The sequence below is a fragment of the Diachasmimorpha longicaudata genome, chromosome 14 (assembly GCF_034640455.1).
Source record: "Diachasmimorpha longicaudata isolate KC_UGA_2023 chromosome 14, iyDiaLong2, whole genome shotgun sequence".
Taxonomy (NCBI): Eukaryota; Metazoa; Arthropoda; class Insecta; order Hymenoptera; family Braconidae; genus Diachasmimorpha; species Diachasmimorpha longicaudata.
This window is the reverse complement of record NC_087238.1, coordinates 6,289,203-6,312,132: the sequence shown is the minus strand read 5'-3', so window position 1 is coordinate 6,312,132 and position 22,930 is coordinate 6,289,203. Positions and strand designations below refer to the sequence as shown.

General features: G+C 38.4%; 3 protein-coding genes across 6 annotated transcripts; all 3 read left to right on the top strand.

Moving 5' to 3' along the window:
* Window positions 1-1,275: 1,275 nt before the first annotated feature.
* On the top strand, window positions 1,276-7,538 carry LOC135169224 (protein borderless). 3 transcript variants are annotated; one of them, XM_064134007.1, is made up of 12 exons: window positions 1,276-1,778; window positions 2,247-2,389; window positions 3,508-3,760; window positions 4,211-4,347; window positions 4,467-4,611; window positions 4,681-4,955; window positions 5,194-5,328; window positions 5,618-5,880; window positions 6,031-6,215; window positions 6,405-6,449; window positions 6,517-6,702; window positions 6,827-7,538. In XM_064134007.1, the coding sequence occupies exons 1-12, from the start codon at window positions 1,709-1,711 to the stop codon at window positions 7,048-7,050; spliced, it is 2,061 nt and encodes a 686-aa protein (XP_063990077.1). In that variant the 5' UTR covers window positions 1,276-1,708; the 3' UTR covers window positions 7,051-7,538. The 3 variants fall into 3 exon arrangements, with proteins under 3 accessions (XP_063990077.1, XP_063990076.1, XP_063990075.1); XM_064134006.1 differs by having other exon boundaries at window positions 4,181-4,347; window positions 5,621-5,880; XM_064134005.1 differs by having other exon boundaries at window positions 4,181-4,347.
* A 691-nt stretch (window positions 7,539-8,229) lies between these two features.
* LOC135169226 (protein croquemort-like) lies at window positions 8,230-18,531 on the top strand. 2 transcript variants are annotated; one of them, XM_064134012.1, is made up of 10 exons: window positions 8,230-8,512; window positions 12,944-13,185; window positions 13,872-14,038; window positions 14,654-14,798; window positions 14,931-15,140; window positions 15,558-15,769; window positions 16,156-16,564; window positions 16,705-16,778; window positions 16,882-17,095; window positions 17,212-18,531. In XM_064134012.1, exons 2-10 carry the CDS (start codon window positions 13,069-13,071, stop codon window positions 17,350-17,352), a joined length of 1,689 nt encoding a protein of 562 aa, XP_063990082.1. In that variant the 5' UTR covers window positions 8,230-8,512; window positions 12,944-13,068; the 3' UTR covers window positions 17,353-18,531. The 2 variants fall into 2 exon arrangements, with proteins under 2 accessions (XP_063990082.1, XP_063990083.1); XM_064134013.1 differs by lacking the exon at window positions 8,230-8,512 and adding an exon at window positions 12,292-12,442.
* Window positions 18,532-19,045: 514 nt separating this feature from the next.
* On the top strand, window positions 19,046-22,907 carry LOC135169236 (protein FAM151B-like). The gene is made up of 5 exons (XM_064134029.1): window positions 19,046-19,462; window positions 21,124-21,255; window positions 21,497-21,723; window positions 21,982-22,124; window positions 22,257-22,907. The coding sequence occupies exons 1-5, from the start codon at window positions 19,228-19,230 to the stop codon at window positions 22,657-22,659; spliced, it is 1,140 nt and encodes a 379-aa protein (XP_063990099.1). The 5' UTR covers window positions 19,046-19,227; the 3' UTR covers window positions 22,660-22,907.
* The last annotated feature ends 23 nt before the right edge of the window (window positions 22,908-22,930 follow it).

Sequence of the window (22,930 nt, the reverse complement as noted above, 5' to 3'; positions counted from 1 at the left end):
TAATTCGATCATTCAATCATCCTCGGAAACGTGTAATCAGCACGATTCCAAGGCCCCAACGAATCCGATATTCCGGCCAAAACCTGATGTCCTCGGCATCAAATATTGATATTAACCCGTTTTTGTATTTAATATCGTGGCTAACGGAAATTACAATTTTTTATTGAACAATCGGTCGCCTCGATAAATTTCCCTCTCAACCGGGGGGCGAAATTTCCCAGAAAATCCCATTACGAGCCCTAGACAGAATTCCAATCCCCACGTGTAGGAGAAATCGGATGCGAATTTAGCGGAAATCCGGGAAAATTGCGCAATTTCTCCCGGGAGAGTTTGCAGTTAATTCAGATCCTTTTTGTGGGACTCACATACAAAAATAAAAATCCCTAATCATCGCTAATGATTCGAGGTGGGAATGACCCGTGCATACTAATTTCCCCCCTCTTTGAATGGTGGACGAGAATCCCCATAGGAAATGCACATGTCAGTCCTCGTGTATTTGATTTGATAAGGTAATATATTCAAGCTTCGTCTCCTCTGTTAGGAACGCATTATATGTATATCCAGTGTCCCGTGCACGTTCAATCCACGTTCGTGATCCATGCGAATGGATCTATTATCTTCAACAACGTGACAAGGTTGTGTGGGCTTGTGGGCAGTCTGCTAATGCGTCCAAGGGACGGATGTGACGTAATTTGAGGTCACCCACGCGAATGATGACCAGTGGGCTGCTCACATTTTTCAATATCAGGGCTTTAATTACCGACTTTTTGGTTCCCCTACGCGGAAGAACTAGCGCTGAAGCTGGAAAAATTCTCCAGCTCCGTAATTTTCCCGCAAAAGTGAAGCACACGGGGAGAAAAACTCTTCAGAAATGACGTGACTGTTCCGTAATCTCTCAGTCAAAACAATATTCGGTAAAAATTACGAAAGAGTTCAATGAAGTGAATATTTCATTTTATTATTTGATTAATGATCATAAATTTATTATTACATACGTTTTTTACAATATTTATTTATCCTTTGAGTCATGATTATTTTAAATTTCCGCTCTCGTCGCAGTTTGGCGATTGAAATTCTCCGAAAAAAAAATCCCACAATTATTCTCATCTGCTGATGAACACCTGAATCATCTGTCCCAATTCTGATTGTAATCACCGCGCCCTCACCAACAATGGTGGGCCCTGTATGGGGGCAAGCCCACAAAATGTATCAGAATTAATTTCCATCCCCACCCTTGTCTTGTCACGATTTTGTATCCGCTTGAGTGCGGACGAGTGCAACAATTACTTGGTTTATCTCCACCGCTCCTCGATCACTCCGAGAGAGCCACTCCGTGTCCATCCTGACGACTTTTTCGCGCTACTGGACGCAGCTAACGGTCAATTCTCATCATAAAGTTTCGCTCAATCACTGCCAGCAGTAATTGCGCCACGAGTTCATTAATTGGTTCATTTGTAATTGTTCAAACGATAGAAAACCGACGAATCAGCGGGAAAATTTGATATGAGAGCGCGCGTCTTCTGATATATTTTTTTTATTCCATTTTCCGGGGTCGGAGACTGAATTTTGAGATGGGAATAATGATTTGAGTGGAGTCATCGGCCCAGGTGGGTGATTGTGAGAGTGAAGGTGATAGTGGGTGCAGATGTGGGCCTGACACTTGCTCCTGGAGATTTTCACGTACTTTTGGGGGTAAAGGCGAGTGACGATGGATTTTCGGGCCCCAATTGCCGGAAAATGGGCCAGAGGACTCGCTGTCCTGTGCGCCTGCTATTCAGGTAATGGGAAAGGGTTTTGATACACCGAGAGAAATCCCTAATGTGCATCAAGGGCGTAGGTGTGCGTTCAAGGACAGCTGATTGATCTGGAGAGTCATTGAGAGATTCGTTGAAGTATCGGAGACAATTTTTGTCTTTCCAAATTTCATGGGATACAAATTTTGGATAAAGGGAATAAATTCGTAAAGTGATTTGTCGTGAGATTCAAATAAATTTTGATGGGTTTGTCTCAAGGGCAGGTGCCCTTGAACGCACTCCTCCAGGTTTTTAATTCTCAGGGTCGTCAGTTCGACGGCGAAACATTTAAATCGAAAACAAGACTTTCGTTTCAATGGCGGGTTTCGAAAGAATTGCCACACCATCGATTCCTCTCGGTGTGAGATGATAGAATTTTTTTGTACGGGTAAATCGTTTGATTTTTTTGATCAAGTTATTCATAGAGAATTTTCATTTGTCGGGCTTGTGAAGCTCTGGGATATGGAATGCTTCTGGAGGAGGAGAAGGACGCCAAGAATTTTACAGCTTCTATTGGAGAATACGTAGTGTTCAACTGCCACCTTGATTTTCCCCATGAGATACCGATACCTTACATTTTAACATGGAACAGGGAAGTAAGTAATGGTCCAAGGTCTCCCATAATTAACAGCCGTACCATGAAATTTTATAAAAAAACAACCCAGTCAATCCGCTGGAAAATTTTTTTTAATTTTTTAATTTTATTTATTTTTCTCCCTCCTCGAATGAAATAAAATAAATAAAAATTATTTTCCGAAGATCCTTCGATGGTTTTTCTCAAGATTCGTCGAAGATCTTCCACAGAAAATTGTCCTCGTCGAATAGTCTCATTCACTTTGTTTTCCTCATGACAATCAGTATACAGGAAGACACTCTGATTGTCACCGGTAGCAATGGGTTTAATAATGATGCAGAATGTCCTGAATGATGAGCGATTAGAATCCCCCATTAGATTAACCGGGACAGACCTCATATATAGTCTTCCCTAATCTGCATGTACAGTAAGTGCTGCAGATGCTGGTTGCGTGCAGCCTCAAGTGTTGTCACTGTTAATGGGACAATGAACGGGTATTATGTGACTCTTTAACTATGAAACTCGAGTTACTCTCGTGATTTCCCCACTTGATTTCTTCCTGGACTATTTTTTCCGTTGTAATTGCATTAAATAAATTTTTTAGCTGAGAATTATCTTATTTCATGTTTCATATCGCTCAGTCCGGAGTTCTCCGGTAATAAATATGATCTAAAAGACCCGATAAAATTTCCTAGACGATTTAAATATTATTCTATGATCCTCATATGAGAAATCGGAGCCAGACGGTCTCCAACAGGTATCAAATCCCCCAAACTCGAGACATTCAATAAAAAACCTGTTTTTCAATCTTCCGACGAATGTAGTAATGAACTGGTGAAACAGAATAAATTATTTAACCCTAGGGTCAAAGCCAGAAAGCTATTTTTAAACCTAAAGGGTCTGGACCAAAGGCGTGAGTTACCTGACGAATCAAATAAATCGAGCTTTTTATTATGACCTTCCGAAGAGCTTTCAAAACCAATTGCCAATGAATCGATGAATGGTTTGCAAAAAATCTGATACATTAATCGACTGTCGGGGGTGGTTTCCAAGTGGAAGTGATTTATTCTGTTTTGCTGGGGCTGGAGAGGGAGTATTTGCTGGAAAAACCGTAAAAAATGAAAATTCTTATTCGAATAGGGAAGAACTGTATTCTCCTGGTACGAAGTACCGGGCAATGAGAAGGCGAATAGTATACTATCCATTGCTGATGACTATTCAGGTAGAATACACTTGCTCGAGGACAATCTATCCAGTGATTATGGACATGGGAGCATTAACCTCACGAATATCAGGGAGAGTGATCAGGGATGGTACGAGTGCAAGGTTGTTTTTCCAGACAGATCCCCCAGTTCAAGGAATAATGGCACCTGGTTTCATCTCAGCATCGAAGGTATTAACAGCTGACTTTACCAATTAAATCCATTTATTGACGCAGTCAATAGAAATTGTTGTACAGAAAAAATAACAAAAAGTTTTCCTGTCCGAGCTCCTTGTGGATGATTTAATAAAAAATTGGCCATTCGGAAAAATCTGGAGAGTGAAAAAAAATATAAATCACGCCAGAGGAGACCGAAATTAATTTATAGCGTGAAAAGGGGTGGCCCACTTGATAAATAATTCCCCATATTAGATTTAATAAACCTAATAAGACTATTTTGCTTCGCATTTTCCCCTCAAAATTATGCAGAACTTTTCAGTGAATGACTCACGTCAGAGGAAATAACATGTTAATTGAGTTGAATGAAACCTGTGAATTACGTTCACTGTACTAACCGTAAATAGGACAGACTCGTTAAATTGTTTAACCCAGGTGTGTCGCAACCGGGCGACGATGTTGCAGGTGAAAATCTTCTCGCTGTACCCCCCGTTAATCGAACAGCAATGGAGGGCGAGATTGTGGAATTTGAGTGTATTGCAAAGGACAGTAGCACTGTCGTTAATTGGCTAAGGGATGGTCTTGAGATCGAGCAGATTGAGGTAGTGGATAATCCCGACGAAAAAATATTTCTTCGTCACTTACTGGAAATTATTTATTGTTAAACCCTTTCTCATGAGCTACTAAAATTTTTGCAGTTTAATTTTCATGATTTTTTCAGGATCTCAGAGGTAGAATAACAGTCAATGAGAATGGCACATTGATAATAAGTCCTGCAGCAATCGGTGACTTGGGAGAATATTCTTGTGTGGTAACTGATGTCCTTGGAGATCAGCAATCAGCCTCAGCCTTCTTGAATGTTCAATGTAATTTCCGTCATTCAAAAACGTTTAAAAAATTGCAAATTACCATTAACTGATTAAAATGAATTTCAGACAAGGCCAAGGTCATTTATGCCCCACGAGAAGTATTCCTCCCTTATGGTAAATCAGCCCTACTGGACTGTCACTTTCGGGCGAATCCCCCGCTGACAAATTTACGGTGGGAGAAAGACGGATTTCTTTTCGACCCTTACAACGTCCCCGGTGTATTCTATCGGAGAAATGGTTCATTATACTTCAGCAAAGTCGACGAAACCCACTCCGGAAGCTACAGTTGCACACCATATAATGAACTTGGTACCGAGGGCCCCAGTCCTTCAATTTCAGTGGTAAATTTATGAACATATAAATAGTCACATTGTTCGACAAATAGAGAGATCATTGAGACCCCAGTTTGCCAGTTGATGCCCATTATTCACCAATCTCATTGCAAATGCTGAATGCCGATTTGTGCTTTAAATTAACGCTGAATAATGATTGAATTGCCAGTGCAAAAAAATTTTTTATGCTGAAGATTTGCGCATATAATGAATTCCCCTATCATTTACTGGCCCCAAAATTTTTCAGATCGTCCAGAGACCCCCTGTATTCACAGTAACCCCCCAACGTCTCTACATGCGAAAACTCGGCGAAAGCCTGGAAATTCCCTGCGACGCTCGTGACGGTGATCAGTCCCAACGGCCAACAATCGTCTGGTTTAAAGTATGTTTTCCGTTTAATATAACTTTTTACGGTTGAGTGATGATCTCCAATGATACCTTTAGTCGAGAATTTTGCCAGTCACTCACTGATCCTATTCTCTGCTGTACCATCCGTGAAATAAACATTCCTCACAATTCCAAGGTGAATTATTCAAAGCAAAACTTACTGACTAATAAAAAAAATATAACAATGGAGAATGAATTAATAAGTTGAGTTGATTAACGTTTGAGATTGAAATAATATGAGAAAAAAAAATATTTGGAACAAAACTAACACAGCCTTCGGTCAGAAGGACGGCTCACCTCTCCCGCAGGAACGCGCTATTCTAAGGGGTGGAAATTTGACCATCGAAAGAATTCAGGAGCAGGACAGGGGACTTTATCAGTGTGCAGCGAGTAATGAGGCTGCCACCATCGTCGCTGATGCTGAACTTATGGTGCTCAATGTACCGCCGCGAGCCCCGTACAATCTGAATGCCAACAGTAGTAGAAATTCGGTGACACTAACCTGGGTCCCAGGATACGTAAGGCCCAAGATGGAATACGCCGTTTGGTAAGACTACTCTTCATTGACGTAAATATAGACCCAACAAGTATTAAGGCCCCACAACAACTCATTTTTCAATTGAATTTATAATCGCTGGGGGATCGATTGTTTAGAATTTTTCCGCTGGTTAATGGTTTTTCCTTGTGGGTAAATTAGGTACAGGCCCACGGATACCTCCGAGTGGAAGACAATGAAGATACCATCGAAGAAGATAACCGAAGCAACAATTCCTAATCTCTCACCAGGACGAGAGTACGAGTTTATGGTTCTGAGTCAGGATAAGCACGGGGATGGAATGTTCAGCAAGAGCATTCGTGTCCTAACACAGAACACTAAAACAGGTTTAACTTTATTTATTGACGACAGCAGAAGTTGTGTAGTCTGAAAGCAAAATTGTTTTTCTGAGAAACAGTTTCGCTACTCAGTCTCATTTTTTCTGACTAAAAAATATTGTCTGGAGGATTATAATAAAATACAATTGATTTATCCGGTAATCGAATTGAGTTAACTGGACTGATCATAACTTCCAGGATCTCTGGATCGCAATTCAGCGTCGGAATTTCGGAGTACACAAGGTATATTCCCTTTATTGTTGATCCTGAATGTATCCTAGTCACCTTTTCATTGGTAATTGTCGCCTAGACGAGGAGGCGAATGTGGAACCCCCACGAAACGTTCGAGTTCAAGTCACTGGCGAGGGATATTTGGTGACGTGGGAGCCACCGGTCGACGACAAGGACATCATCAAGAGTTACACCGTCAGATGGTTTCGGGATCCTGCGGAGACACTTTATGGGAGAGCCGAGACCGTCGACACATTTTACTTAGGTTCATTGACTATTCTATTCCGATCCATAATCGAATGGAATGATATTTTAATTGAACATTGGACGTTTACCTTTGGAATTGTCTCTCAATAAAAAATTAACATCGTTAAATTTTCGATTTGCAGTTAAAACACTAGAAGAGGACACGAGCTATATATTCGAAGTATCGGCCATTTCCAGGACCGAAGATGTTTCCACTAGTGAACAATTCACCCTGGAAGTGCCGGCATATCGTAGGAACCGAGCAATTTCAATGGGAATTGTCGCAGGAATAGCATTCCTGGCAGCTGCCCTGGCAATGATCTGGTGGGCGCGTAAAAGATTCTGCCAGCCTTCGTTAAATAAATGAGATGCCCAGACGAGAATGAGAGTTTAATGAATTCAGCTTGAAATCACTAGCCGGCTAATCCATATCACACGACGTATACGTTATTTTTAATTGATTGATTGATTAAAGAAATAATTTTCGGTTGATTCTTATTTATTTATTCATTGTAGATTTTTCTGTCATCTTCGGCCATTTTCGCGTCAGCCAAATGCTGATTCAATTTCTTTAAATTAATGATTATCAACCAAATTCGTTGTTATAAACTGACCGACAAATTTACGGGACTCGACGAATTTTTAAAATATTTTTCGTCACGTTGTGCGGAAAGGCACCATTTTCCACGGAAGCGTGTGGGAAAATTCCCTTTCCCCACTCTGTGAATTGAAAATATCCATAACTCATACGGACTTCATGAAAATGCAACATTTTACGTTCCCTCCAGATCGACTGTAAATACATAGTTTTTTTTCCAGAGAATGATGAAATAAAGAGTCTTCTGTACAAGTGGATTTGTTACTTTATAGATTATTACGGAATGATGAAATACTGTCTTTACTACGAGTGAGTGAGCGTGAATTTCAAGGGTTTCACTGAGGGTAATCCCAGGGGGGAACGGGGAGTTACATCGCACGTACTAAAATCCATCCCTCGTTTACAGGAGCTTGCAAACAAAATCTAATTTCCGTGTTACAGTGATTGAATGTCCTCACTCGATCTGTTCCAGTAAATTAAATTTGGAAGGCCCATGTAATGGGGTCACGAGTTCGAACCACGTGCGTTCAATAAAAACCTCTGCTAATACGTTAAAATTAAAGGAATAATTGGAATCACTACACCGCTAGAAACCCTCAGAAATTTCCCAAGAAATTTCCCAAGAGATGAAAAGAATTTATCTTATTATAACATATTAACTTGATATTTTAAATAGGGGGTTTAGAATAGATCTATAAAAATGTCCTGAACTCCGGTGATGTCGGCTTCCAGTTGAAAACTCATTGTCCCGCATGAAATGGTTAAGTCAATTACCCCCTCACTAAGGAGATAGTCCACGATACCCGCCAGACGCCTCATTCTTTTAAATAAAAAAAAACCCTCATATTCCATGTGAGGCGCACAACGCGGTGCACCTACCCATCCACTTCATTGATGAGCGAAAAGTGAGAGTGGGGACATTTCTATGGCTCACTGTTGCACCCGAGGAGGCCCTCACTCCACCAGCTCACGCTTATATCCGAGGAAACCGAGTGAGCTCTCCACGACTAACAAAGCGCTCAGTCTCGCCCAATTCTCGTGGTCGGATGGTGCACTGGGTCGGTCCAGAGTTATCCCACTTGTGGGCACAAATTAAATAATTATCGATCCGTGAATTGTTTAAAGTGTTGACAGATCGAGGAGGAAAGTCGTCTTTATCTCATTCCACATCTCCTCCCACTCTGGGAATTTTAATTCGATTGTGCGGTTGCGTAATCGAGCCACATGTTCAGTAAGTACTGTTGTTTACTTGTGAATAAAAATATAGGATTTTTAATAATTTACGGAAGTACTGAGGTCTTGCAGAAGTCGTCGGAGGAGTTCCCGAAAAATTCTGAGGAAAAATATTCGGAAGAGAAATTTTTCTGCGCGGACAATAGACTAAAATCGAGGAGATTGATTCAATGAGAGTTTGTCGAATGTAGAATTATAAAAAATCATAGAGTCGGCCGGTTGTTGGCTTTTTATTCATCTACTTTCGGGCATTTAAAACTCGGAAGCCCATCAAGAGCCATTCGCTTCTATAAAATTTTTAATGTCATGGAAATGCTCGTTACATTCTCGTAATCCGCGTTATTTTAATTGAAGGACTGATTTGCATACAGAAAACATCAATCAGCTTTTTGTCATGAATTAGAAATCGTTGGATAAGTACTCCTGAAGAGGTGATTAGAATTATCGGTATTAATTGGACGCGCGTTTATCGAGTACTAAATTATGAAAATATATGAGGACTGTCTGGTGACGTATTTTTATTGAACCATCGCTGGAGTTTAAAAACTTCCGGAAGTGCATCCAGAGACATGTCCCTCTATAAAATTTTAAATGCTATGGAAATGTTTGACGCAGTCTCGTGAATCGCTTTATCTCAGTCTAAAAAACCCATTTTTTTTGTTTCTTTTGTTAGTGTCGACCGTACCCTACAATGGATTAACAACAATCATTTCATGACATTCCAAAACAATTCATTACGTATGTTAATTAACTATTTGGTCTCTTCCTGTCGTAACTCGAGGGCGTTCCTCAAAGTTGAGGAAAAACCATTTTTCCCCGGACATTTTGAAATATTTTTGAACTGTTTATTTGATGAGTTCTCCTGAGGTACCTTACGTTAGGGTAATAAGACCCTTTGAATATAAAAATACACAAGTACAACATCTTGCTGTATTTTTATTCTCCTATTTCCGGAGTAGAGACAGAGAAATCTGTCAAGAGAAATTTCGTTCAGAAAAACTTCCAATATTCCGGGGACGTTAACTCGACGGATTAACGTAGATCCGTCAATCTACGCCCACAATATTCATTTGAATATAAAAATAATTTTTTTCAATAACTGAACCCAATAATTATCATTTCACCCTTTGCTGAAATTAACCTGATTTTTTTTCCGCGCAAATTAAATAAAATTTTGTCTGAGGCTGAATGAATTTTCCACTGGAACAATTTATTTTTATTCTTTTTTATTCTTAACGATAAAAATATCTGGAAACCATATAACGGCCTGGAGAATAAAAAATCGGTCGTAATGATTTGATGAATGCGACACCAAGTCGACATCAAAATTAATTGGTATTTTATCTCAACGAATCTGTCGTTAAGAAAATAATTGTTTATGGGTTTCGTAGATTCAAAATTAATGCTTCACTCGGAGAGTCGTATGTTGTGAAAGATTTTCGGAGAAAGTCGTTCTTTGTTACGGGAAAATGTGACGCAGAGGGTCTATGGGGAGCAAACACAAAGAAGCTGGGGAAACCTTCCCATGTGTGTGTTATTTCGATTTATGTGTGTGCGTTAAAGCCTGTTGCCTGCATTGGGCCAATGGTGTACGTCCTTGGGGCGAGGGGGACTCTCCATGGGGTATGCCAGTCCAAGAATGTTGGATAAGCCTCTCATTCGAACTGGTACCGATATCTACAACTCGGGTAGAAAAAATATCCTTCGTTCAAATATTTTCAAGAGATGTGTCATTCGATTTTTATTCTCCGCAAAATTTATTTTTTCATTAGACCTTTCTCTGTGTCGTAATTAGAAATTTTTAGTTTAATAAGACCTTCATATCTGATCACCCGATAATGTTTTTTACTACGACGACCGCCATTTTTATTTGCTCCTTGGACTGGCGAATTGCGAACGATGATCACGAGTCCTCGTGATTTTCTTTTAATTATAAAAAATCGCATTTGAATATAAGACGCGAGTTCGCTTTTATATTCGTGGCTTTTGCCAATAAAATTCATTGTTTGAGAGTCTGTAAGGGTCATAAACTCGACATTGATCTCGGTAAGTGCGACAAAGTCCGTCTAAAGTGATCAGTCGACGAAACAATGAAAATTTATTGCCAGGTTCCAAAGATATTTCAAATTGAAACATGAAAATTTATGGGAATCGTGACATGTAACTGTCAGTCGACGTTAAAAATTATCTGTTTTTGGAATATATTTGAGGATCTTTTGGAATAATGTTCCAAAGAATATGCCGATGAGCTTTTGGTGACCCAAAAAGCTCCGACATCTTTTCTAAATATTTCGCTCGGGTTAATAATTTCCAGGGGCGATGCAAATGACTCAATTTCTCTATCTCGTGTCATGACAATGTAAACCCCGGCTATAAATAAACAATGAAATTGAGTCAGTAGCTAAGTAGTACATTGTTGTCGGTTTTAAGGAATGTTTTCTCAGCCTTCATGAATATTGAGGAGAACAACGTGTCATTTACATTCAGATTTGAAGGTTTTTCAGCGATAAATAATTCTGTTCGATATTTCATAATTAATTCTACGGCTGAAATAACAGAAAATATAACTTTATTTTCTAGAGTGAGAATATGGCAGTCGAAGGCTAGTGTATGCTTTCGAGTATTGTTTTTACATGTGATCAGTATGAATAATTAATGAAAGTTGACCATTTATGATGAGAACTTACTTTCACTCGGAGCTCTCACATTTCACGCGCCCTTTCCCTTGTAGATTAGGGAAATTCGATAAGGCAGGGTCACATAGGCGGGACTATCATGTTCGATAAATATTGAAGAACCTTTCTGCCGGAAAAAAAAACTTTAACCCCCGTTGAGAAATATTTTTGGGACAAAATTTATGAAGAAAAAAAAATTCAGTCATGAGAGTGACTCCACTTACTTTTTCCTGACTCGATGAAGTTTGAAATCCGATGTTGTGGCAGTTGTGTAAACGTCTGCAGTATCACGAAAATGGTGGGCGTATTTTCATGTTTAAGTATTTGGGAAACTGTTGTTTAATCTATGAAAAATAAAGTTCTAGAGTTCAAGATTAATAATTTATTTTCCCAGTATTTTCAAGTCCATCGATAGACAATTGTTCTTCTGATTAGTCACTGATCATCTCCTGATTGGTAATTAGTGCCGATTAGTGGGCATCAATTTCGCGGACTGACATCATCTTGGGCCGCGCAATTATCATAATAATGCGCATCATAACACGTGAAAAAAAAACAAATATTTTCCCCGCGGAATTTATTTGAAATGAAACTATTGAATTATTGTAAATTTCCGATGGAAAAGTGACAAGTTCAGTGGAAAAATATTATGATAGCCTCATAATTATCTTTCGATCATTAGATAAATATTTCGATGACTGATATTTGAGGCCCATAAATTTTGTATGTCACTTACCTTTTAAGGGCCTTATTTCGTGGCCATTGCGCTGATAAAAAAAACCATTTCATCACAAAAATCTCATTTCCACTTGACTATTTAATTAAATAACCCGTCACCGAATGAATGGTCAAACCTGAGCAATATCTATCAATAAATTACATAACTGACATTTGAAATATTTTTTTCAAACCGAAGGGTATATTATCGCGCCGACAATTTTTCGAGAAATGACTAAACAGTTGAATTTCATTTCCTCTTTATCTTCCACTCATGAACCCCAAGATATTCTTTTTCATCTCAACTCAGCATACTTAAGAAACAATATATCACATTGACCGTTGATTCAGTGATACCAGCGTAAATCCTGTCACAAATAGAATAATCGGTGGAGGTTTGTCGTAGAGATTAGACGAGTGTCTGCAGTCCCCGGAGTTCATGACAGTGAATATAACGCGGCATTCAATAGACCATGAAAAAGTCGTGAGAAGTTTCTCCACCGCTGATGACTAACATTAAAGTCCAAGAAATTCCGGTAAATAATTACTCAACACTAGCGCATAACAACTGAATATGAATAATAAATACTCATAGCATTGAAGGAATAATTTGTTTATCCTCCTCTCATTCATTTGAGCGCGGTAAATTCAAATCTGAAGATGATTTCGACGTGTTATGATTTTACTTCCAACGAATCAATTTTTTATCGGAAAGATATTCCGAAAATATTCATTTTTCCGTACATTGGGCATGAAAAATATAATTATAAATCATATATTTGATTATGTATTATATTATTATAATTACTGAGCGTGCGTTCCTGGTCAACAATGGATGGCAATGTTGACTGCAAACGAAACTCGAATTCACTTCGACCGTTCGAATCTAATCTGATCCACCGGATTGCGATAAAATATTTCCCGATCAAAATCCGAAGACACTTATCTAAAAATTAAATATGTATTGAAAGATGTTCGTAGCACGTGCATCGTCTACTGTTTCATTAGATTAGATATCTGTTATCTTGGTATTCCAGTACATTGATGACAAGACGGAGGGAACGGCGACGCTGAGGGTCGCCAAAGTGTGAATAGCAGAGGATTCCGAGGAGATTGAGTGAATTGGTTCATTGATTAGTCCTGCAAATACATATTTTACAACATGAGACCCTGGACCAACAGAACAGTCACCCTGGCTGTTATTGGGATATCGCTTTTTTCGGTTGGAATTGCTCTGATGTTCCTCTGGCCAGTGCTCTTCCATCATATTCTCAGTCAGGTATTTACTGAATCACTTGTATTTTTTAATGATATTATTTTGTCTTTGGAACATTTTTCAAATCGTCAGAACACTTTTTTGAAGACGTTCCAGTCCGTTTCCGTCAAAATTCACGTTTTTTTTCTTCATTTTTCCGGGAAATTGATAATGGGATTTACAAGGACGAATATCGAAACGAAAAATGACAGAACAATTGGTGTAACCCGATTTATAATTGTCGAAGGTCCCCGATGGATAATCGAGTTCAAATTTCTAGATAAAAATGGTACAAAACAATCGATTTAGATAACATTCTGGAGATAATGGATTCGGGCCTTAAACTCATTCATCGAGAAATAAAAATCATTGGAGTGTGAAAAAAGAGACCAATCAACCTAATGTATTTCAAAGAAATGTCCATCGCCTCACGAAAGATGCTGCACGAATCCGTCTCAACTCCATGATCAACTGGACAAAAATAATCTTCCTCCACGATAACTCTATTGACCGCAATAATATTCCTCGTCGGTTTTCTAATTGAATTATCCGTTTACATTAGTTAACTAGACTAATCTAGCAGGTTCAATGTGCAATAGTCATCGTCGTTGACGACCACCTCTGCACCAAGATGATATTGTTACACTTCTGCATTTTTGGAAATATAATAGACCACATTAATCTGATATTCAATTTAAAAATTGTCTCAGGAACTTCCTATCACACCTACATCACGTGTCTTGGATCTGTGGAGAACAACTGGTGACAAAATACCACTCAACATGGAGTTCTATTTCTTCAACTGGACAAATCCCCACGAGTTAAAAATCCCAGGAAAAAAACCGAATTTCGTTGAAGTCGGCCCCTACACGTTCATGTGAGTGTTATAAAAAATGAAATAATAATAAAATATTCTTGAGGATAATCTTCCCAGAATTTTTCCAAAGATAATCGAAAGACCGATGTAGATAATTTGACAGCGAATTGAGACCTTTAATTTAAAAAATCGTAAGAAAGCTGAAGGTGCTCAGGTGTTCACGTCTTCACTTGACAAACTGATCGCTTCCTTTTGCCAGCCTCGACCTTTACGAACAGATTAACCTCGAGGTATTGACAATTTGATGCATACATCAGTTGAACTGCTGCTCTTTCGTTGAATTATCAGACTCGTGGGCGAGCAAATGAAGCCGGCTATTAAATAATTGTGTAACTGATTACTTTCTCGGGGGACAATTGGAGATGCGAGTGATGAGATGCCGCTTGGCAAGAATTCACCTCGGCTTTCTTGGAAGTCAATTCGCCCTTGAAATTGGATAAATCCTGGGCAATGGGCTGGTCTCGATTAGCATTACATCAGTCATTACGAGCCAATTGTATTGGGAATTGGGGATAAAGTGTTCGTTCATCCATGAACTAGTCTACTCCCTCAAGTGGAGCTGATGATATTGACTTTTTCTCAAACATCAACGTCACTCGTTAATTATCATTCCAGCCATAAGACGGAAAAAATCAACATCACTTTTCATCCGGAAAACAGCACCGTCAGCTACTTTGTGAGGAAGCACTGGTACTTTGATGCGGAGAAGAGCAACGGCCGTTTGAACGATACTGTAATTCAGCTGAACGTCGTCGCGGTCGTAAGTACTTTCCTTCGAAATTGAATCCCAAATTTTCTCAAATTTTCTCAAATGTCTTTCCTCAGTCAAGTATTTATGGTAATCGATGAATATTGACGTTGATTCGTAATCGGTTCGATGATCTCCTCGCAGGCAGCTGCAACCAAAGTCAGATACTGGGACAAATTCCTCCAGGGATCGCTCTCCATGTTCCTGAGTGAAATTTCCTCGATTCACGTCGTGAAAACTGTCGATGAGATGATGTTCTCTGGATACAACGATACATTGATCGAATTGGGAAAAATGGTAGTCGATGATGACATGAAAATTCCAAATTACGACAAGTTCGGGTGGTTTTATTTGGTGAGTTTAATCGAAGGAATGTTCACTGTTATCATATCACGATTTTACTTTTTATGTTAAGATAGACGAGACATAAATATTCCCTGATATTTATTCAGATTCGGAACATTTATGATTTTTTTCATTGGATTTATCATACAGCCGACGGTTGTGTAACAGTTTTAATGTCACTAAATCATATGTTGGAATATCTTTTCACGAGAATCGTGACGACTGGAATATTCTAGTGAGAATTACGTTGATCGTAAGATAAATGGCAAATTGCGGCGAATGTCCAGTCTTGTATGACACGATAATTTGTGACAGGACAGCGCTTCGGAGGCTGAAGATTTAGTTATTCGATTATTCTATCATTTCAGCTGTCGAATAAAAACGAAAATTCAAGCAACATTCAATGGTTTCACTGCTTTTTCACAGAGGAACGGATCGACCTTCTTCGACGGACATTACAATGTGGCGACTGGGGAAGATGACATCGCAAATCTTGGGGTTTTAAAAAAGTGGAATTTTACCGATGTGACCGATTATTACCAGAGCCCCTGTAATGTAGTGGAAGGAAGTGCTGGAGAATTTTTTCCTCCCAACAGGGGAATGGATGAAATCACTGCTTTCACTCCTGATTTATGCAGGTGAGGAGAACTCATGAATACGTAAAAAAAAATTTTGTTCTGTCAAATAAAAATCACTATAAATCAGTGAATAACAAAGAAGCGATTGAATTTTTCATTAAATATTAATGGAAATGATTAGATTGCCGAGTGCACGAACTATGTTTTTTTATTAAATTCCTTCACACGTGTTACGCGCATTATTTCAATCGGTATTTCTTGTGGAGACATCACAGATGCAATATTCGATAAAAAATATCATTTGTGAACAAACAACAAGGTATCAGTGTCTTCTCAATATCTTAGTTGCATTTCCTCTCTTTTTTCACTTAATAACAGCCACTGGCCGATAAAAATAAACAGATAAATGAATAAATTAAATTTTAAATTTTTCAACTTTATCGTAGACCAATAACGTACGAATATGTGGGGACGGCAGCTCATCATGGCATCACAGGGTACAGGTACGAACTGGGGGAAAAAAGTTTGGGGAACAGCTCAATGAGGCGATTCCCTCACGGCGTTGCAAAGTATTTGGAGAAGACCACGACTACTGAGGACTTCTTCGACGCTGATCATTCCACGAAAAAAAGTGTCCCCGATGATTCGGATCCCGATGTCGTTGATATGGGGCACTGCTACTGCGACGGTGAGTGCAGTCCCATGGGGGTCATCAACATCACAACTTGCAGATACGGTGCTCCTGGATTCGTCAGTCTTCCACATTTCCACAAGGGCGATCCCATTCTGAGGGAGGCAGTGACTGGACTCAATCCCAACGAGATGAACCACAGTTTTTACTATCTTTTGGAGCCGGTGAGTTCAATAATACAAAAATCTAAATAGTCTATCCAACAATTCTCCACTGGAGAAGTCCAGGAACTCTAGGGCATTTCCAGAGTCTTCTCCTCGAATATTTTTTGAAAAATCTGACAGTCAAATTTATTTTGTTACAGTATACTGGAATTCCGATTGACGTTGCAGCTAGACTTCAAGTGAACATTTTACTTCAACCATTGGATTTTGTTTCGTGAGTAGATAATAACTTCTCTGTTAATTAATGACATCGTGAGCTAAACGAGAATTTTTTCCCCACCGATTTTTGGGAACTAAAGAGGATTTTTTTCTTCTAGAATTTTTAGAGACGTTCCGAAAATTTATTTCCCCTGCTTTTGGTTTTCCATGAGAGCTGGAACGACTGAGGACTTAGCCGCATCCCTCCGGATGCTTCTTTTAGTGCCTAGTATAGGTTTATATTCAAGTATAATCATCTCAATTGTTGGGGGCCTTGTTCTCTTGGTGATCGCTATCACTCAGTTCCTACAAAAGGGCCGGAGCCATCCCAAAGTGAGTATATTAACATTTTCACGCAATCTACAGTCAATGCTCAGACTAGTCTGGTAATATTTTCGAGGGACGAATAAGTTACGATAGAATATAATAAAATATATCTGATCTCTCAGAATTCAGCTATGGAGCGACCTGGTTGGATATCAGGGGGCGAGAAGAAGGACAAAAAGGCAGAGCACGTTTACATGGACACAACGACGACACCCGACGATAACGAGAGAAACGATCGTCAATTATACCCTACATTGAATTAATTCCGGAGGTAATCAACGAATTTTGCTCACCACAATAGTGTGATAGACTACAATTCATTATTATCAAATAATTGCGTCACACGGAGAGAAAAAATTCGATAAAGTCGTGTTAAAAAATAATAATCTTTGATAAAATTACGTAAGATATTTTAGAGAACTAGTACGTAATTTTTCCGTAACTTTTACCTGAATTCTCGGTGAGTAATGATAGACATAGGGTCGGTTGCCTAATTTTTGCTGATCACTTCTCTCCGTGCAGACATGTCCTACAACGATACAGGGTCGATAATATAATTATTTTTATTATCTGAATTTTCCCTCTCGAATGCCATAAACTAATTAAAAGAGACAGTAATTTTTCATGTGAGAGCCACAAGCTCAGAAGGTGCAAACGAATATATCAGATAATCAATTTTGTTGTGATGTGATGAAGGACAGGAAATTAATCCCAACAACTAAATCCCGATTATCAATAGAACTCCAATAATTTATAAAAAAAGAATACTGTCTCGCGATTATTTTGGGCTAAACAAAAGTATTTTCCACTAGTTCTTCCCATATTTACAGAATAATAAATAAATTATGCTTCGGGAATTTCCTGTTTTTCACCATTCCACTGCTCAATTATGACTAATTGACTCAGGAAGGACCATGCCAAAAATAAATATAAATCTATTTTATCTGTAATTAAAATAACGAAAATTCTATATTTGATACAATCGACAATTTAGAGAGAATAATTTTGTTATAATTAAAACAGCTACGGTGAGATTGATCTCTCCACAAGTGACATTAACGGGAGCGATCAAACGATAGTCTCGATGGTATGATAGTCTTTAACATAACTACCCACTGCCTGTAATGAAAGAAAATAATTGACCTTTGTTTATATTTAATTAGTGTCATAGTGTCGTGATGACTGTCATGAAGTTTGAAATGCCTATATATAATTTGCTGTGAATTTTATATACGTTTTGCCATTCCAACTTTCAACTACATAGTTCTTCATTCGTTTATATTTTATGTACTGTGAAATTATGTAATGAAATTTTGATGGAAGAAAGTCTTTGCAGGATCATATGAACTTTTTAAAAGTGAGTTTTAATAAATGTTTAATATTTTTATAGCGATTTTGTGTCAATCAAAGTATATCCTTTCAATTAAAAGAGTTTGAAGATATTTTTGGGGTTTTACTTACATTTTTTTCAAGTAAACCTCAACCCACGTCCATTGAATATACTTTAATTATGAGGATGACATTATTACATGACAATGGTGAGTAAATTAAATGCGAATTTTTCCGGAAATCATCGATATTGCGGGAAAATTTATTTTATCAATATTTTTTCCCCCCAAAGAATTGCGACTTCTCAGTACTCATCGTATAATTTCTATAGAAAATACCTCTCTGCGCAGTTGAGCTTATTCATTCATTCGCAAGAGCTCTTCAAACTGAATAACGACAGACAACAAAAATAATGATAAGCTCTCTCTTATCAATTTCATTTTGTTTTCATTTTGAATCAGATCACCGAATTTATTCAATTCTCCAATTGTCTCCCACTTCCGTCCAAATTATTTCTCACTGATCCCATCAAAAAAAATATCCACTGAGACTATTTCCCCTGATTTTGATGATCAAGTCATTCGGAAAAGGCAAACATTGAGTAATAAGATCTCATATAAAAAAATATTCAAGACGCGAAACTTTCGTGTGCGTTCGCTGTCGAGGGGGAAAAAAAATCTTCTGCTGAGTCAGCGAAGTATTTTTATTCAGCAAAAAAAAATGTTTTCCCCATTTATTTTTGCTTAATTATTCCAAAGGATTTATCGGAAAATTATATTGCGAGTGGGAATGTCTACGATGTGGACAACATGTGTCGATTCATCGATGATTTTACTGAGGTGTCCCTCGGCCCCTCATCGTGTTATAAACAGCCAACATGGTTTTTTTTCCCTAGTGGGTGTCTATATGTCCAGACGGAAAGGCAGTCGCTTCGTGACGGTCGTGTTAAACGGTTCAACGACGTGAAATATCAAAAGTCCTGTGATTTTACGGCCATGGCATTGGAATCGATCTTACCATTTCTCCTCTTCGCCGGCGTCTGCTGTGAGTTGTGAACCTTCTTATAAATTCGTCTTATAAATTAAATAAATTATCTTGCGTTAAATAATTGAGGCGTCGGGATGCCATATGTGCTATCACGACGTGTTATCTGCGGTAGTAATTCGCAAAAAAATAGGAGCACACGAGAGAAGGATCGCGCCTTTTTCGCGGGCCAGAAATTAAAATTATTCAAATTCTCGAGGAAAAATTGGATTTTTCGGGTTTAATTTGTTTATTGTGAATTCATCGCGGGAGCGAGTTCTTTTGGAAGGAAAATTTGAGAGGCTCTAGTCTGTCGACGACTTTGGCTACTCGAACGATTATTATTATTGATTTTTGTTTATAGCTTGGGCATTGTATCGCAAGTTTTTATCTGTTGTAATAACTTGCGGAAAAATATGGGCACATGAGGTGTCGCACGAGCAGGATAACGCGCGATTTTTGCGGTGGAAAGAATTTAAATTATTCAAATGGTCGAGGAAAACTTAATTTTCTGGTTTTCCATTCCTTTTCAGGGAAAAATCTAACGGAAATTTACAGTTCTCCTCAATTTTCCTGAATTTTCAGTTCCAAGATGTTCTGTAATTTCAACGGCATTTTGTCGGAATTTGTCGCGGAAAATTCCGACAAAAATTATTAACAGGATCTTTCGAGGCCGAGTGATTATAGAAAAAAATGTTGAGACGCTTTTGGAATGCGGAAAATTCCTCATCGAACCCGGATAGTTTATCCATCGCCAACACATTGAAATTATTTCGTATGGAGCACTTATCATGACGTTATCTACGTTATCACGACTCGCTATCTCCTACTCGAATTTTTGAAATCCGTTTGTTGGTTTTTTGCGAACTTATCTCGGGTTATTTTAGGGCGAAATGTCGAGAGGCCTTCGGAGCTTGGCAAATTTCCCACCGAAATTGTTAGTTCATGATAATTTATCGCATATGAGTCACCGAGATAACACTGATACTCCGAGAATGAAAGCCCTCTATCCGAATGATAACAATCATTTCTGTTGAATTTCCATGAACCAACTAATGAAATTAATATGTCTGTTGGTAATTCCCTTCCCAACTTTCATTCGCAAATTATTGAACAATTTTTTTGTGCCCAAAAATGCTGCAAAACCCGACCTAAACAGCAGCACAATCACCTCCGCCAAGTTCCTAAAATAATAAAAGCTCTTTCTGATAAAGCTCGCCTGCGTTTTTCATTACCGAAGGGCTTAATTGTCTCATCATGATTCTCATTGCTGGCACAATGAATCATCTCTTAATTTCCGTCTCCATTAATTGAAGAAATTCCTGAAAAACAAAGGACAAAGAACTTTCCGCAGGCTTGTGAACACTTGCTTATTGTCTCCTCGTCAACAAAAAAAAAATGCGCGAGTCGCCGGTATTTTTGTTATATTCAAAGGCCTCTTCGTATTCTTTCCGCGTTGAAGGCCTTTTTTTTTAACAATGTGCGTGTGCGCAAATGCCTTCTGAAAAGCGTTACCAATACGCCGGCCAGTGATATTTGCCGACAGTATACAGTTGCCATCAACCGACCACTTTGTCTGATAACAAAAGTCCTTGTGTTAACTGCAGTCATTAGAAGTAATTCTTGTCGCCCATTCAGTGGATAAAGTAAATTAAATAATTCTCATATAATTATTTATCTAGGTGTGAGTATGGCTGCCTTATCACCAGATCCGCGAGACTTTTTTGCTGACAAAATCAAGGGAAATCTGACACAAATCACGTGGGCTCATGCAGTTAACAGTAAACAGGAGCTTTCTGCAGCACTTGCTGATGGTAAGTCGATGGTTACTCATTGGGGCAGCGTAAACTTGAGTGATAATACCGCAAACTTGATAAGGTTTTTAAATAAAAATATTAAAAATTGCTTTTTTTAAATTTTCATTTGACTTATTGACAAATTAAGTCAATGGAAATTGGTATCACTGTATATTATTTTTACTGATAATACACAATAGAATAAATATAATGTTATTATATATTTTCTTTTTGATAATAATAAATATCCACGTTGTAGAGAAAATAATGATGATAGAGGCTGACATTTCAATGGGTACCGTGCGTGGAAATCCTAATGAAACAGTTCCAATTATGGCACATCCGCCAGCCAACGAAAGTGATTTATCACTGGCTGATTTTCTGAACACAACTTTGAAAAATCCCACTCGTGGCATCAAACTGGACTTCAAAACGATCGAGGCATTCAAAGCGAGTCTTCCAATTCTCAAAAACATTCGTGAAAAAGTTCGTTGGAATGATTTTTAAATCGACCCTTAAGGGCCACTCAATCATTACGTCACACGATTGGAGGGGGAAGACTGTCGATTGCGATGGTTCCAGATAAAAAAAGGCAGAGGGGATTGATTAGAGAGTGATGTCACAAAGTGTTTGAATTTTAATCGATGAAATCGTTAATGCACTTTCGTTTTTGTCGTTGTGACGTAATGTTTGATAATTATTGGTGACCTCAGTATATGTTTCATAATTTAATTTTTGATTCAGTTGACGGTGCCGGTGATGCTGAATGCTGATATCCTAGCGGGACCATTTTCTGGGGAAGATCGACCGGTAAATCCGGATGAATTTCTGCAGGGGGCGAAGGATAACTTCCCCGAGAGCATTCTCTCAGTTGGATGGAAGACACAGTTAGTAAAAATTCAATGGCCTAATAATTTATTTAACAATATCCCTGAGCTATTTTTGTACCCGCGAATGTTTATAAGGAAATGTCAACAGAATTTAATTTCTTGAAAATAAAACGAAATGAAAACCGACAGATCTGGAGCTCTGCCAGCCAACTTTAAAGGCAGCTACACCAAGGAACACATTCAGGCCATGATAGACACCTTATCAAAAAATAAAATCACACAGACCGTCACCTTCCCCGTGAGAGCAACTCTTGGAGCGAATGATGTTGCTGTCATGCAGGAGCTCATCAAGAAAACTGAGAATTATAAATCGACTTTGACAGTTTGGTCTGCCACCGACGATTTTGTGGATCGTCAGAACGTGTCGACCTTAATTAAAACAATGCAAGTTGGCAAGACTTACGTAGATGTACCAGAAAATGTCTGGAAGGAGCTGTCACTCGGTTCTTCAGCAACATCTTTACTGGTGTCTGCAACTCTCTTGATAGTTGGCGTCGTTATTTCGACCTTTGGATTTTCAACTGTCATGTAAAATTTAATCGAGGAAATTTGCGTCATTATTTCTGTCCGAATCTCTCGCGCAAATATTTTCCCGATTTTTTTGATGCAGAAATTATTTTTTCAGATCTTTTGAAGTTTTTCTTTCTATGAAAATTACCAGAAGATGAGAGGTGTTAATTAATCATGCATTTATCGTCTTAAAACATAAATAATGTCAATTATCCTATTCCAATGTAATTAATGTTAAGATTTTTTTTGTAATAAAAAATTCGTCTCGAATTCCTTCAATATTTTTTACTTTG

Bases quoted from the DNA above. Each gene is read 5' to 3' on its own strand.
- LOC135169224 (XM_064134005.1), top strand. From the start codon at position 1,709: ATGGATTTTCGGGCCCCAATTGCCGGAAAATGGGCCAGAGGACTCGCT. The intron at 1,779-2,246 runs GTAATGGGAAAG...GGGCTTGTGAAG, and splicing joins CCTGTGCGCCTGCTATTCAG to CTCTGGGATATGGAATGCTT. The intron at 5,329-5,617 runs GTATGTTTTCCG...GCCTTCGGTCAG, and splicing joins CAACAATCGTCTGGTTTAAA to AAGGACGGCTCACCTCTCCC.
- LOC135169226 (XM_064134012.1), top strand. From the start codon at position 13,069: ATGAGACCCTGGACCAACAGAACAGTCACCCTGGCTGTTATTGGGATA. The intron at 14,799-14,930 runs GTAAGTACTTTC...ATCTCCTCGCAG, and splicing joins AGCTGAACGTCGTCGCGGTC to GCAGCTGCAACCAAAGTCAG. The intron at 15,770-16,155 runs GTGAGGAGAACT...ACTTTATCGTAG, and splicing joins TTCACTCCTGATTTATGCAG to ACCAATAACGTACGAATATG.
- LOC135169236 (XM_064134029.1), top strand. From the start codon at position 19,228: ATGTGTCGATTCATCGATGATTTTACTGAGGTGTCCCTCGGCCCCTCA. The intron at 19,463-21,123 runs GTGAGTTGTGAA...TTATTTATCTAG, and splicing joins CCTCTTCGCCGGCGTCTGCT to GTGTGAGTATGGCTGCCTTA. The intron at 22,125-22,256 runs GTTAGTAAAAAT...GAAAACCGACAG, and splicing joins TCAGTTGGATGGAAGACACA to ATCTGGAGCTCTGCCAGCCA.